This window comes from Poecilia reticulata, linkage group LG16 (genome assembly GCF_000633615.1).
Source record: "Poecilia reticulata strain Guanapo linkage group LG16, Guppy_female_1.0+MT, whole genome shotgun sequence".
NCBI lineage: Eukaryota > Metazoa > Chordata > Actinopteri > Cyprinodontiformes > Poeciliidae > Poecilia > Poecilia reticulata.
In genome coordinates, this window is record NC_024346.1 from 3,295,521 (window position 1) to 3,311,757 (window position 16,237).

At 38.4% G+C, this 16,237-nt stretch overlaps 1 protein-coding gene across 12 annotated transcripts in view; it reads left to right on the forward strand.

Moving 5' to 3' along the window:
* mef2d (myocyte enhancer factor 2d) overlaps window positions 1-16,237 on the forward strand; it is a 108,278-nt gene that overhangs the window by 47,124 nt on the left and 44,917 nt on the right. For all 12 annotated transcript variants that reach the window (XM_017309561.1, XM_017309560.1, XM_017309562.1 and 9 more), the window contains one exon: window positions 113-316. In XM_017309561.1, coding sequence (XP_017165050.1) covers window positions 113-316 — 204 coding nt within the window. The remainder of the gene's footprint in view (window positions 1-112; window positions 317-16,237) is intronic.

The window sequence follows — 16,237 nt, forward strand, 5'->3', positions numbered from 1 at the left end:
TAAATAGAAAATGGCTGCAGCTAAAATCTCCTTTTATGAACATGAAACTTTGTTTATGTTGTATTAAATAGTTTAATTTTCACTTTCTTTTCCTTTTATTTTCCTCCGCTAGGTGACATTCACCAAACGGAAGTTCGGTTTGATGAAGAAGGCGTACGAACTGAGTGTCCTGTGCGACTGCGAGATCGCTCTCATCATCTTCAACCACTCGAACAAGCTGTTTCAGTATGCCAGCACCGACATGGACAAGGTCCTGCTCAAGTACACAGAGTACAACGAGCCACACGAGAGCCGGACCAATGCCGACATTATCGAGGTAAAACGTGGGAACTCAAGGGAACGGGTAGTGGGTTTCATAACTGTACGCACTTTGTTTTTGAATCTCTTATCGGACGCTTCCTTTTACGAGATCACTTTCACATTTATTGCAGTCTCCCTTGAACCAAACAGATTTCAGTGCAGTGTATCCACGTGATTCACTGTTTATTTACCTGGAGAGAAATTAGTTTTATTGTTTTATTCTGCTGGTTTCCTGTTTTTTCTTTAGTTATTAAATCCACCGTTCAGACATAACAGTCTCTCATCACGCTTATTCAGCTTTCTGTCCTCATTCATGTTTTAAAAAGCCTGAAAATCAGCATTGTTTTAATTCTGTTGGTTATATCAACAGGAATTTTAACCCTTATTTTCATTTTACTTATAAACCAACTTTATACTTTTAAAACTTTGAAGACCTTTTTACCAAGTCGGCGAGCAGCTCAGAGAAGCAGCTTTTCCATCACAAATATTTGTAATGTCAAAAGGCCTGACTTGTTTTGCTCCTTCATGTTTGAATCGAGGCTCTTATTTATTGATGCATAGGTCTTATTTGTATATGAATGCTGGAAAATAATTTTTTGCTTATGTGTTTTACCAGTATTTTCCTCTGTGTTTATTCTCAAGTGGGATCATTAAGATTTAATCTTAACTAATCTAATTCAGCCCTCTGCAGGCCAACATTTAGACATAATTAAGCCGTGAACAGTTTATTAAGGCCGGGTGGGTTCATGTTTACTTTTATTATTATTATTATTATTATTATTATTATTATTATTGCCTTTGGACCAGGATAGTATTAAGCTCACCTTTCAATCTACAGCTTTAAAACAAAAATCAAAACAGAACAAGGATAGACTATTTCTTCTCTTTTTTCACATAAACTTACATTTAAGCCAAGAGCTGGATTGGAAGATTTGAATCACTGTTTGGGCTGGAGCCAGAGGGTACAAACATTATCTCAACATCAACAAGCAGGGGGAATTGTTAGACTTACTCTGCTCAAAGTTCAGCAACTCCACTGAGAAACCCATCTAAAGCCCAAATGTAAAACAACTAGGTTTTTTTACTACTACTTTTATCCAATTGAAAATACTTTATTTGTCCCAGAGGGATTTTAAGTGTTGCTGTAACTCATAACATCCAAGTGTCTTCAAAGAGTTGTTCTGTGGGTAGAATATGTCTCTGGTAGCAGTCAGGCTTGCAACAAATCTGAATATTCCTCTTACTGAAGATATTGTTGCTCAAACATTGTGCAGCAAAGACGATATTACTTGTCCTTGATGACACCACCAGTTGTTGGCAAGCATTGCTAATCAGCCTCACTTGCTTTTGCTGCATTTCTGTAAAGCTCCCCACATGCTTCATGCCAAAATCGGTCCTCGCTGATGTTGACGTGCTACAAAAATTGTCTTTTTTGACAGAAATCTGCGCAAAGCATCGTGTGATTGGTCAGAAGTTTGTTGCTGAGTTTTATGCAGAAATGCACTCGGAGTGCAGTGTTGATATTTCTCTTCAACTAGTCCACTGGAGGGAGGGGGATCTGTTCAGTTTCAGATGAAGTATGTGGGAGTCTTAAATCTTTGTCTGGTCAGAGAGACGTTGGAGTCGGGGAAATAATCCTTTCTCATTGTGATTGATGGAAGAGATGGTTTGAACTTCCTCATTCTGTCTCTGATCTTTGGTTCCGCTATGCATCCATGGAGCCTTATTTTACACTTCTCTGGGATTTAAGGTCATAGTTCAGGTATTGTTTGAGCTTTAAAATAATAATCAGCTATGCCTGGTTGCAAAAACAATACCTTGATGCCATACCGTATTCCAAAAGTAAAAAAAAAAGTTATGGCAAACATCCTTCCAGCTGCACAACATCCAAAACCAGAGGGAATAATTGTTCAAAAAGGTGATGGCTCAACCGAGATAATTATGAACAAAAGTCTACAAAAAGAACAAATCAGAACTAATACAGCAGATCTACTCCAACATCCAGCCACCATGAGTGGCACGATCCTAGAATAAATGTTAGTGTTCATCTGATGCTTATCTTGATTCTTTAGTTAAATTTATGTCTGACTTGTTGACCTCAATCTTTCATGGTGAGGTTAAACGCTGTTTTGGTTCTCATCACTTTCTGTGGCTTTACTTGCATTGTTAGCCTGAGTTCTCTCAGGGAGCAACTTGGGCAAAACGCCAAAGACGGAAAATATTTGGAAGCAATTGAAAACCACCTCAGCACAAAATGGCCACCACATAAACAAGAATCTGTCACTGATGGCTGAAAAATAGCTTTTCATTTACAGAAGAGAGATGATAGATTAGGTCAGGGCAGACGGTGTTGAGGTCAATCACTGTGCTAAATATTTTTATTTTTATTTTGCTGTGCTTTGCTGGAGCTCACCGAGGGAACACGGAGCACATTCACATGCCTAGCTGACCCTTTTCATACATAATGACCCTCTCATGAATTCAACACGAGACGGCTGGGTATGATTCAGCGGGCCGTGTGCATTGCTGCGCTGCACTTATGCTTCCTATGGAGCCGTGACTTAAAGCTACATCCGCCTCGCCTTTGAATATTTCTCACTTGCTTTTTACGCACATTGCCGTAGGACTTTCAGTCATCCGCAAACAGTATCAGCAGCAAGTAACAAAGGCTGCTCCAGTTAAAGTCACATTCCGCAAAAAATCCACATAAGCAGACCAGCAAGCTTACCCGCTCACAAACAGATTTTATTTGGCTTTTTTAGTGGTGTGCTGACATGACCTGAGATGGTTCGGCTTCACATTCCCAGTCTTTAATTTATTCAAACTGGCCTCAGTTTTGGAATGAAAGCTTGTGCTGGCAATGATGGAAAGTGAAAACAGGAATATTGGAGTACGAATGGTTCCCTGCTGATTTCATCCACTGTAACCTGCCAAATTACAATCTGCACAAACCTTCCAGACAATCTAACATACAGTAAATTCAGTTTTAACCTTTTACTTCCCACAAATGTTTAATGTCCTGTATCAATAGAGTACATTAAGGTGTTAAACTTAGCCAATTATCTTAGTGCTGTTTAAAGGCACTGTGTGTAGTTATGTGGTGAAGGTGTTTCATTAACCACTGAGGGCCACGTTCTACTGCTGAGAATGTTTTAAAGTAGTTATTGCCCCTTAAGATGTTTAAACTTTTAATAGAACTCCTCCAGCTTTATAATTGATTTCTTAGCACTTCAACACATTATTTCTTCTTTTATTAACTAAAGTTGGGAAATCCAAGTAGACATTGGTCCATTACCAGTGTCAAGGTATATCGAGGGTGTGAAACATTTGATAATTTCTCTGACACTTTATTAAAAAGAAATAAACGGAGAAAGTTTTCTCTGGCTTAAAACATTTTTGTTTTAATGACTGTTTAGTATTATGTGCCAGTTCCAAACTCTCTTTACAGATCACATAAAGTACGAAAGCGTAAAATTGATGAAGTGAAAAGCAAATAATCTGTCATTTGATAGCTTGGTGTGAGAAAGTTTGTTATGATTGAGAGAGTTTTTTTGGGTAGGCTGGCATCTGCCACACATCCATCATCCATTTACTGCTGGAGAGATTGACCAACAAATCTCTTTTGTGCACATCGTGATGTGATTCAGACTATAAAATCTACAAAGATTGTCCTTATTTTTTTCAAGACTTTTTTTTGTTGGAAGACAAATACCTGAAATATTTCAGATTCTTTGATTCATGCTGAGAAATGATCAGCTTATCTATAGAAGTCACATACAGTTTATTTATTTATTTTCCCATTGTTTAAACGAACATGTTGTTGGACAGTTTTAAGGGTGAAACGAAATGCATCCAAGGGGAAACTCATCCAATGAGAGCTTCCCTGCAAAAACTGCTGAAACCTCATGTAAAGTGTTAGCGAAGCACTTTTACCTTTGAGTGGGTTGAAGGTAAAACTTAGGTGCCATAGTTTGGGGCAACATTTTTTCCTTCTACATCTCTGTCTGTCACTTCCTGTCTTTCTTTCTCCCTTCTTCCTGCCCTCCTCCCTCCCTCCGTCCCTCCCTCTCTTCCTAATCTCCTGATTCACTCGGTCACGACAATTTCTCCCTTTTTCCTGTCCTTCTCTTTCTGCCTGTCTCAGAGTGTCAGCAGTAAAGCCTTTCTGTAGGCAGTATCTCCAACTGCAGATGGCTCTTAAGTGTATGCATGCATGTGTGTGTATGTGTGTGTTTGTATCGTGGCAGGGCGTTGGGCAGCTCTGGGCCACATCAGCTCAAGCTCCACTGGTTCTGTTTGTGTGCGTACATGTGTTGGTGTTTCCAAGTGTGTCGCCCCGTCTCTTTCTTTACGTGTGTGTTTTCATTAATGTGTGTGTGACCGCAAATACGTCCACCTCTCCCTCTCTGCTCGCACGCTCTGCAGTGGCCCATGAGAACGCCTCATACAATATTCAGTCTCGGTGAGGTTCTCTGTTGTGTACGCGTGTGCGTCCCTCATGGATGTTTCTCTCCCGTCCCGGCTTTTATTCTCCCCCGCTCCGCTACCTCACCCTTTCTCTCTGTAGCCCAGGAGGCATTTAAAATCACTCCTCAGTATTTGTCCTCAATTGTCTCCTTCACCAGATGTGTGCCGGCTTCCACCTTGTTTTCATCCAGGTGTCCCTTTTGTCCCCTCTGCTTTTTTTTTTTTTTTTCCTCTTTCCACCGAAAATCTTGGATTTTTTTTCCTTTTTATATACAGGAGTGAATAACAACTTTTATTATGAATCAGTGGGTTTCTGCTTCAATACCACTAGCTGAAGATTTAAAAAGTTGTAAAGTTTTAAGAAGTACTACTTAAAATAAATAAAATATACGTAAAAATAGATGTTTTATGACAAATTATTTCATATTTATACCGACAGAGGACTGTGTTTCAAATAAGAGTTAGAAAACCCTGCAGTCAGTCGGTTCATTGTAAGGAGCAAACATTTCACCCACTGGTTCACCGACGTGTTATTAATATTTTTGAAACAACAATGGCGCTCTAAGGCTCAGAGGAAGAAGATATATTAATTTTTTTGATGCCTACATAATAATAATGTTGGTAGCATATGTTGGGTCTTGACAAAGGATAGCTCCGTTTTCTTTTTTTTTTTCCCCAGACAGAAAAGTATGTTGCATTAACAAATTTACCAAATGTATTGATGAGTAGATTTGACATTTACATCATATTTAATAACAGAAGAGTCTACTTACTTTTCAATGTTGTTATCTTGACCAGAAATTCTTAGTAAAGGTGAAAAAGAAACAAAAATACATCTGCCGTTGGGAAAGAAAAGTAAGTTTACCTTCACAGCAGTCCTAGGAGTTGGGAGGAAAACTATCATCCAGGTTCTGCTGCTCAAATTTGGTTTATTAACTAGTCAACTGTGTTCAGGAAAACACTATTGCCAACTCAGCGACTTTGAGGCTATATTTAGAAACGTTTTTAGACCCATCTAGAAACTTTTTTCTTTTGTTCAGAGAAACAGCTGGTGACAAATCTAGCTACATTTGTGTCTGAAATGGTTTTATACCTAAGCAAGGCTTTGCATTGTAGATATCAATAATGTTTGTAACCAACAGAAAAATTCAACTGCAGTTAGTCACCTTTCAACCCAAAGAGGGCAGCACTAGGAGCAACTTTAGTACAAATACTCAATAATTAAACAAGCTTACACAAAAATGGCACAATTAGCACAGTCACAAAAGAAAGCTCCTTTAAGGTCTAATTTATCCAGATTATATGCAAAAATGCTTTGGAGGTTAGTTACCATTTAGGGATACAGTCATACTAAAATTCATAATAAAAATATAAGTACTGCCCTTGTTGGTTTTACGGTTTTAATTTGTAAATGATCTGGCTTTTATGATTTTACCATAACTTGGCAAAAAAGATTCAGATAACAATCTAAATAGTGATTTTCCCTGTTGACCCCATGTCTTTTATCCATGGACCACTGGAGATGGTACCGTTTGCACTGCTGCATATTCTAAACAGATTAAAACAATGGATGGATGTAGTGGGACGGATACATTTTTCTGAAACTAAGCACATCACACAACTATAGATATGCACAAATTATGTAAAACTCCAGAGTTTAAAAATTGCATTTCTTCTTTTTACTGCAGCAGTGTTACCAAACAGTTTGAAATCATTTTACAGAAATATTATTTAATTGAAAACATTTAAGACAGATTCCACTGCAGGAGTTGATTTAATATATTCACCTTAAGATATTTCAGACTCTATATATTTCAATTACCACTTCAAAACGATTGTGCAATTTGAAATAAATTAATCCACTATGCCAGGTTGGGAATATTGAATATTCAATTAACCTTAACTCTGGCACGATTACCTTTATACTGACTAGGCCAAAGTAGCGCAGTTCAGTCATGATAAAAAAAAATACTGGATGTTAGAACAAACTTCTCATTCCAGCTTCCAAGCATGATGGTGAGCTGAGCTTGTTTTGCTACCAGGGGACCAGGGACCCTGCAGTCATCCATAAAATCCTCTGTGTACTAAAGTACTACAGAGTCAACAAGCGATTCCAGTACTTTGTCTTCCCTTCTACAGCTGTGAATATTGATAATGATTATTATTCTCATTTTTCTCCTAAGGAAGCCTATTTTGCATCAGGGTGCTGTGACCATAATTGCATTTATTCAGTGTTGGGGCTGTCAGGAAAACTTATTAGACCAGAACAGCCGATGTGAAAGAATGGCTGAATTATACAATAATCATTAAAGATTATCTCCACTTGCACTTGGTTTAACATCAGCAGTCGAAGAGCAAGCTGAGACATACCAAGTGACAGAGAAAAGAGGAAGAAGGAGAAGAGAGAGGGGATAATTGGGTAGTCACAAAGTGTGCCCATTTGCTGCTCTGCCTCTGTGAATCTCTTTGAGCAAGTGCTTTTGAGTATAAATTATGAAGTGTGGATGTAGTCATGCAGGAACAGGCACTCAGTCTTACGTGCACACAGTTACACACTTGTGGGCACTGGCTGCACGTCACGCTGCTTGTCCCTGAATTATTAGGAGCACTTTATTTTACATTGATGTTTTTATTTTGTCTGTGTGTATGTGCAAGTATGGTCTCAGTATGCATCGTATCGGTAGACATCCCTTCACTATGGTGCAAGCTTAAGAGGAAATACATATGCACACAGAGCCTCTCTAAAACGCACGTGCTGCTTGTACTGTGTGTGTGTGGGCAGCCTGGCTCTACTGTCAGAATGTATTAATCCGTCTGACTGCAGATCCCAATCAGGGCAAAGAAAGGAAGAGAGCTGGAGACAGAGGGAACACGAGCGGACGAAAGGCTGAAAGAGTGGCGATGAATAGCCGAGTGGAGAAAGCAAAGATTCACGTCGGAGAAGGAGGATGGATGCCCTTTTTTTTTCCCTTTAAGCAGCTCAAGCGAGGCAGATCTCACCAATGAGATTTGCTGTAGGACCTAAAGACTTTGGTTAGCCCAAGAGCCTCAGTTATCTCAAAATACCACATTTCTCACTTCCCTAAGTATCAGTATATTCTTCTTTGTGCCACAATAAATTTAGCATCTCAAACCTAGAAAATGGGCTTTTAGTTTTGGATCATGTTATCACTTGTCTCCTCAACAGATCACAGGTTAAGACTTTGTTGACCTGGAAGTGCTCCTCAGATTATCCTCCTTTGTCACTCAGTCTTGGAGATCTTCCAGCTAAAGCCCATCTTTGAATAACCTGCAGGTCCTCACAAGCCAGGGGTCGCTTTCAACTGGCACGTTGAACCAATTCTTTTCATTATGACTTCTAAATCATTTAATTATGATTTCAATCAAAAACTCTATTCTGATAGACATTCAGTGCTCTGAGCCTTATAACAAGAAGTAAGACTGATATTTAAAAGTAAATGTTATGCTGTACACTTACTGGCCATTTATCAGGAATACCATAAAGTGTATCTAATTACATTTGAAATATCAAATCAGTATATTAAATGGCTGCAACTCAATGTATTTAAGTATTTAGATGTGGTGAATGAGATTTTCTGAAGTCTAAACTGAGCTTCAGAATAGATGGGAACATAAATTGATCTGGCTTGGAGTGTGGCATGAGCAGCTATGTTATGTACATTTTGGGCAAGCTTTTAAAAGTGTCGGAAAAAAAACAAAAGAAAAAAAGAACATGAATTTTGTGTTTGCATCTTCTGGTTAGGAGTCAGTCAGTCTACACAAAGAATAATTTCATCAAATGTTGACTTTATGCATGGCCACACATCTCATAAAACTGGAAAAGTTTTCAGAAATATGTTGCTATCAAGCAAGTTGTAATAGTTCTGTTCTGTGAACTACTATTGGAGATGCTGCATGCTGTCAGGACACACAGAGAAAGAAATGTAATTCTAATGCACGTCGATAATGGAAACAACTGATTGGTCATGTGAGGTAAATGTTCGCTACATGAGAACTTATGTTTCTATCTCAGCAACAAAAGGTCACTCAACCAAAGCAAATGTTAGATTTTTGGTGAAATCAGTTCCTTTAACTCCACAGTGACCTGATCTCAATAGAGTAATGCACCTTTGGCTTGTGGTGAAGGAGATTCACATTAATTTGAAGCGGACAAATCTGCAGCAACTTTGTGATGCTGTGATGTAATATGGACCAAAATGAGATCATTGGAATATATTTTCTGTTGTTACTTTTCAGTTTTATGTGACAGCTGAGGAAGACACAGAGATGGCTAACAGTGTCTTTTTACTCAATATGTAGAATACTCTAAGAGATGGAGTATTTCTGACGAGTAACTAACAGAACTATAATGAACTAAGACTCCATACTGTGGAGCTTAATGTAAAGTTTCTGACTGCTTAACTCATTCTCTGTAAAGGAAATAAATGTTTCACATCATTTTGTTTTCCAAAATCACTCCCTCTCTCCCTTGTTGTTCTACCTTCACTGTTATAGGCTAGCATGCACCAATCAGCCCAGAGATGTTTAGGGCTTTGGTTGAGTGACCTTTTGTTGCTGAGCAGGACGTCACGCATGGTCTACTTCCTCTGTTACCAAGCAAGTTGTCTGAGGCCTCCTGGGGGTCAGTGAAAGCAGAGACACAAATATGTCCCACCTAAATTATTCCAGTTAGCACAGATAGGGTAGAGGCTGTTACAGAAGAGGTGAAGTATGAAGGTGTTGAAAAAGATAAATACAAATAAATCCTGTTTTATACCCAATTTTTGTTGTGTTCAAAGATATAGTTATTTTAGAAAACCTCAGAATTTTTTTATTCAGCTGCAAGCTAATTTATACCAAGTTATTACCCTTTTGTACCTTCTTGTTTTCATTTCAGAAATAAAGTAATATGTCATGAATTATATAGATAGTCATTAGATGCTCAAATCTCACATAATATATTGCAAATCACTGCAGTATAAATGTGTGAATTAGTGATACTGCAAAGGAATCTTTGTAATATTTTTGGCAAATTTAAGACAGGCCTGAGAAAAGTGAGGATATGTTGAAACTGATCATTTTACCACTGTTTACCAATGAAGTTGCCATTGATATCGTTGATAATCATTCACTATTGTTTATATGGAAGTCAATATTGCATTTAATGTGTTTTCAACTATTTTTCTCTGGATGGGAAGTCCTGGCGTCTCTCTAGATGAACCAGCAGTTTTATCTATTCCAAATGCTTATTTGATGACTGAAGTAAAAAAAAATAAGTCTCCACTTTGCTCATTTATTTTACTGTTTCATGCAGCAGAAAGAACATATAGGCGGTCATCACTTATTTAGTGAAGGTATTTGTTGTGCTCATCCTAAATCAAAACAAGCAAATCAAACAACTTCCTTTTTCATGAACTTGTGTGTTTTGTGAAGTAATAACTTTGTGCTTTTCCTTCTTCAAATGTTATTAGGGATTGTTTTCTTGACTAAGCCTGGCAGGTTAGTGCCTTGAAAAATAATAGCAGCTGAGGTATATAACACAACATCTAAATATCCCAGCAGACATTCCATTCCTGAGACTTTGGACATGATGTCCCAAATGAGTGACTGGAGGGGACTCTGTGAGAGTGTGGGTGACTTGTTTCTGTCATTACATGACATCCCTGACCTGAAAAAGACAGCAGGAAATTTACTTGCTATCCAACTCAAATAGTTCTGCTCTAGATTGTTAAAATCTGTAGAAACACAGAAAGATGAATCTCAGATTCTGCAGTAAACATTGCTTAAGATTCTAAGAAGGTCTTTATTTTTGGTATTTTCTTAATTTTTCACCTGGAGTGGCTTTCAAAAACTGACATTTTTTGCCAACATGTCCAGCTAAACGTAAACACAACGTATCAAATTTGTATTTCAAATTTCAAACTGCTCTAATAAAAAGAGCCTCTCTAAAGCATGCAACAAGCTGATGGCACCTTTTGAGTGTGAGTAAGCGTGCAGTCCTTGATTGCATGCCAAAGAGCATTTAGTTGACGAAGCAAAAGAAGAGAAGATGAAGCAATATAATTTTCAGTTTAGGGTGCCAGCTCCTGCCGAGCGTTAAATTCAATCTAGTTGAAACCACTTCTGCTGCAATTTGGCACAGTTTTTCAGACCCATGGGCAACTTTTTGTTTTAAATATTGAAATTTTAATTATTCTTTTTCTCCAATCTTAAATAAGTTATCCTAAAACACTGCAAGATTATTCTTTGTGGGAACAAAAAAGCCACATCTGAAGACTTGAACACTCTCATGATGACCATCAGAAACTGAACGGACATTCTTTGCAGAAAAATGTCATAGATAGAAAACATGCAAGCACAAGTGGGAGACTTTGCACTTTTTTTCTGAGTGTTGCATTAAAGGTGGTGAGAGAGCCATGAAAAGGAGGAACACAAAAAAGGAAGACATCAGCAACAATGTTTCATAGAAAGCAAGCAACAGAGGGTGGGCAGGCAGGCGGGCGGGCGGGCAAGTGGACGCATGGGTGGGCGAGACAGCGAACCAGAGGAAAAGGAAGACGGGGAGGGAGGGCGACAGTGCGGGAGATGGGGGCGGGGCTTGTGTGCAACCGCAGCCATTCAGAGAGCGGCTTGGTGCCCTGCAGGCTGAATCTTACCCTGGCAACACAATAGAGAAGGGCAGAAGGGGAAACGGGGGACAGGTGAACAGATGGCTGACTGACTGAGAGACAAGCTGATCAGTGCATGAGGGAGTGTGCTTGCATGTGTGTGAGCCAGAAGATACGCATGTACTGTAATGTAGCGCACAAACACACATACTGCTAACTGTGAGAAAGAGTGGGAAGAAAAACACAGAAACTGAGAAAGGGAAAGTTGCCCATGTTTGCACTGTAATTTTCACAAAATATCAGTTGAGTTTGCAATAAACTAGGACAGACGAGCATTTCATGTTCAGGAAGAAAAGAAATTACTGTGTGAGCAAGTGGCATGACATAACGGGAGGCAAACACACTATGAATCTCGGTGCCTGCATAAGTGCATGATAACAATTTTACATTTCTGTTATAAATATTTATGATTTTACACAAATTTAAATAATGATTAAGCATACCATGCTACCATGTATTTACAGAATATTTGTCCAAACTGAATGATTTTGCTCACACTTTCATCTTATCCGTCCACAAATTTCTTACAGTAATCACTTTTTCCTGTCATAATTTATCCTGAAATACAATTTCCTCCAAGAAAACACAATCTTAGCTGTGAATTGTAGAAGGAAGACATCAGCAACAATGCTTCAATGTTGCTGATGAGGTCCTAAACCTCTTGCTCACACACACTGATGGCCACTAAAAGACTTTAACTCTTTCATTTATACACTTTGTAACTAAGTTGCCTGTATAGCACAGGTCTTTGTCCGTTTGGAAGAGAATCCTAATGCCCAGAATCCTAATTCCTGGCTGATGGCTTGAAATGTTACTTTGATTTTTTTTTTCACATCACGTTCTTTCATCAGGAGGCCATCTGTTTTCTGAAGTTCACCAGTCCCTCCTGCGGCAAAACACCCACACTACCTAATGTTGCCAGCTCTGTACTGCACAATTAGGAGGTTGTTCTCATGCTTTTCCACTACAGTGTAATAATAGCTATAGTCTGACCAAACATCTCAACTTTGGTTTTATTGCACCTCAGGACATGTCTTCAAAAAATGCACCTTGAAAGCTGTAATTTGGCATTTAATGTTACTTTTGGAGTACTGGCTTCTTATTTGCTGAGTGATCAGAATATGTTGGTGACTGAGACAAGGGGCCTCTCGTCTTCCTGAATGGTACAATGACTAGATATCCCTATAGATTTTGAATAATGGAAAGTGTAATCTACTGGTGATCCACAACTCTCTTCCTGATATCTTGGCTGATTTCTTTAGATTTTTCCATTATGTCACACAAGCAAGTCATGTTTTAGAGATATTGCCTTGAAACACGTACACTGGTGTACCTTGAATAACTGCTATAAATCAAATAAATGTTAATCTTAATGAAGACTGTAACAAAATTACATCAATAAATCCCAATAAATTTAAAAATAGGATTAAGTGCAGTTAATGTGTGCAGTTTAAATCACACTTTTTTATTTGACTGGTGTCCTACAGCAGCATATTACAAATGGGTATATTTTCCAAGAGCACTGTTGTTGTTTGTGGAGCCGTTTGTTCTGACATACAGTCACTGCCATGGAGTTATCTAAAAAAGAAGGAATAAATAGTTATTTTCTTCACTTTTATATTTATCACAACAGTACTACAGAGTATCACGATAAAAACCCCTAACGGTTTGGTCATCGCAAGAGAGTAATATAGAAATATCATGACAAATCGTCTTTCTGCACTTTGACCTTGTGCAAAAATTTCTAACATAACAAAGGGAAGCTTAAACATTTTATAAGAAATATTTTGTGTCAATATGTTGGTTTTCTTAGGCTGTTTTAAATGTAACACTTTCTGTTAATCCATCTTTAAACAGAAAACGGATCTAGCACCACCCCTAGTGTAGCATTGGAACCGATCGTGCTACATTGTGTCTCTTATTGAATTGCTTTCTTTAACTTATTTTGTAAAGTTAAGACTTAAACTGTTTGGAGATCAGTGTTTGCTTGATCAACGTTAGAAACACCAAGCGTCCGCCAACGTGGCTAATATTGTTCCTTCTTGTTTTGTGAACATTATTTGCCTCTTTGTATTGCCACAGTCAAAGCTGCTGGCTGGTCCACACCTCGATCATGTCCCACACACCATCTCCATCACATGTCCTTATCGACATTTCAGAAGCTGTTCCATTTACTGTATTCTTTCAATGGCTTATTTGTTCCCTCGATTTCTAGGTCAGATCACACACACTCACACACATCTGTGCAGAAACCACCACTGAGTATGCTTTTAACAAGCTGCGGACAACAAAGCCTGCTCTCTAAATTTGCATTAAGCAGTAGATGAGAGCGCTCACTCGTGCTGCTGAGACTCAACAGCTGACTCAGGAGACTGTCTCCGTGTTGGAACAAATCTTTCTAATAACCTGTTTCAGTGGGTAGATAAAACGGAGCCTTGACACTGTGATGATAATAATGGCTTTGAGTTTTAATGAGACTCGTATCAAAGAGCACCATTGTTATTAACACCGAAAGTCTCCTTACCCTTACATCCAAATGGCATCATTACCCTCTTGCCCCTACCTGTTTTGAGAGTTTTAAGGCTAATTCATCCAAAATGAAACAAATCTTTTCTGCCGCAGGGGTTTCAGTCTGCAGCTCTTAAAGGCACAAGTTTCTCGCAGCTCTGCTTCTGAGGCAGGATTTCGTGCAGTTGAGTCATTCTCGTTTAGCGCTGATTGTGCATGTTGAACATATGCTTTTATTTTAATCAGATGCCACTTGATGTCAGCCACACTTGACATGCGGTGGTTTTTAAATTGAAAAATAAATTGTTTTGATGAAATTTTAAAATGGTTTTTTACAAGTCTAGTTTCTCACTATACATATTAACAATTATTTGTTCCGAACAACCTTAAACCCTGTCATAAGATTTTTTTTTTTTACTTTATAAAATGGGTTCCTTAATATTTATTTGGAGACTATGTTTTTAATAGGCTGATATATTCCTGTGAAGGTTGTTTCCAACAGATATGTGGAACTGAATGGTAGAATAACCTGAACTCATAACTACTCAGGTTTTCTTTGTTGGTTCACAAGGCTAAAAAATTGAAGGTAGAAAACTCAGACTACCAACTGCACAGTGGCACAGTTGGTAGAGCTGTTGCCTTGCAGCAAGAAGGTTCTGGGTTCGATTCCCGACCTGGGGTCTTTCTGCATGGAGTTTGCATGTTCTCCCTGTGCATGTGTGGGTTTTCTCCGGGTACTCCGGTTTCCTCCCACAGTCCAAAAACATGACTTTCAGGTTAATTGGTCTGTCTAATGTGTGTGTGCATGGTTGTTTGTCCTGTGTGTCTCTGTGCTGCCCTGCGACAGACTGGCGATCTGTCCAGGGTGACCCCGCTTCTCGCCCGAAACGTTAGCTGGAGAGGGGCACCAGCAACCCTCCTGACCCCAATAAGGGACAAGGGTGCAGGAAAATGGATGGATGGATGGATAGAAACTCAGAAGTCCTTTTCAATTCTAGTGAACTGGATTTAATTTATTCCAAAAAGCATGCAAGTAATTTTTGTGTAAACCAAGACTAATTTTTACATCTGTTTTTTTAAATGCCATAGTTCCATTTTTAGACAGATAGTTATCCCACACTGCGAACAGCTGTCGTAAACAGACCACCTGAATCCAAACTTTGAAGAAGATTTATTAAAAATGTGTAAAGTTCTTTGCTTTTATTTTGTTACTGAATATAAGAATTTTCCAACTGTGTTGCATCTAAGAGACGTTGACATAATGATCCATGTAACAAGTCATGTTACAAATATAGTATTTAGAATTGGACAGTATGTGAGTAATTTGCATGAACTCATTTGCTCAGTTTTGCACCATATAATTTCAACCAACTGAAGAAAAAGCATGTCAGAGTTTTTTTCACCTGCGATTATTAGTTTTTTTCACGGAGGACACAGATGTGCAGAAAAGCACAATGAAGAAGTATATAACGGAAGAGATTTTTTCTTTGTACAAACAGAAATACCGAAAGAAGAAGTTATTAGATCAACACTATTTTTAGTTTATTTGACAAAACCTAAAATTAAACAAACCGGAATCTAATAAAATGGAATCTTGTAGACCTCAAACATTTTGCGGTTCTGAGTTTTTTGTTCCTCATTTTATGCCTTTTCTTAAGGCATAAAAACCATGAACTGGTCTGTCTGTAATGATGGATTTATTTATCCAGCGCCTTGAGGAAATTATTGACATGTAGAAATGACTACTGACTGAATCTTCTAATCCCAACAGCATGATGGGATTTTCACATAGCTTGGAACTTGACACCGAACTTTCCCAAAGAGTAAATTTACTTTTTGATTTGAGAACGTCTACTCTGAAATGTTTACTTTTATTCATTGATAGTGATGGGATATTGTTTTTACCATTTCATTTTCCAGATTTGTTTTGTTGTTTCGTATCACCATTGTAGGCTGCTCTGGACCAAAGCTTTTACTGGGACCACAGTAGATGTTCTCTCTCCAGTTAACAATCCAGTTTGTTGTGAGGATTTATCTGCTTGGTCAAGGGCCCTCAAAGTAAAGCTACTTAACAGCCAATCTTGTTTAGCAGAATCCTCTCAAAATAAGAGCCTCGCTATCTGGTGCTCTCCTCTCCCCTCCTCTTTTCCTGCCATCTACCTGCGGTGCTAGCTCAGATGCTAACGCCACCTTATAGTTTTAGTTGGCTTTCCCATTACATTTGTGCAAAATGTCAAGTATGAAAAATAACATTTGTTTAAAATAAATCTCATTTTTTTATCGTTGTGTTTCCT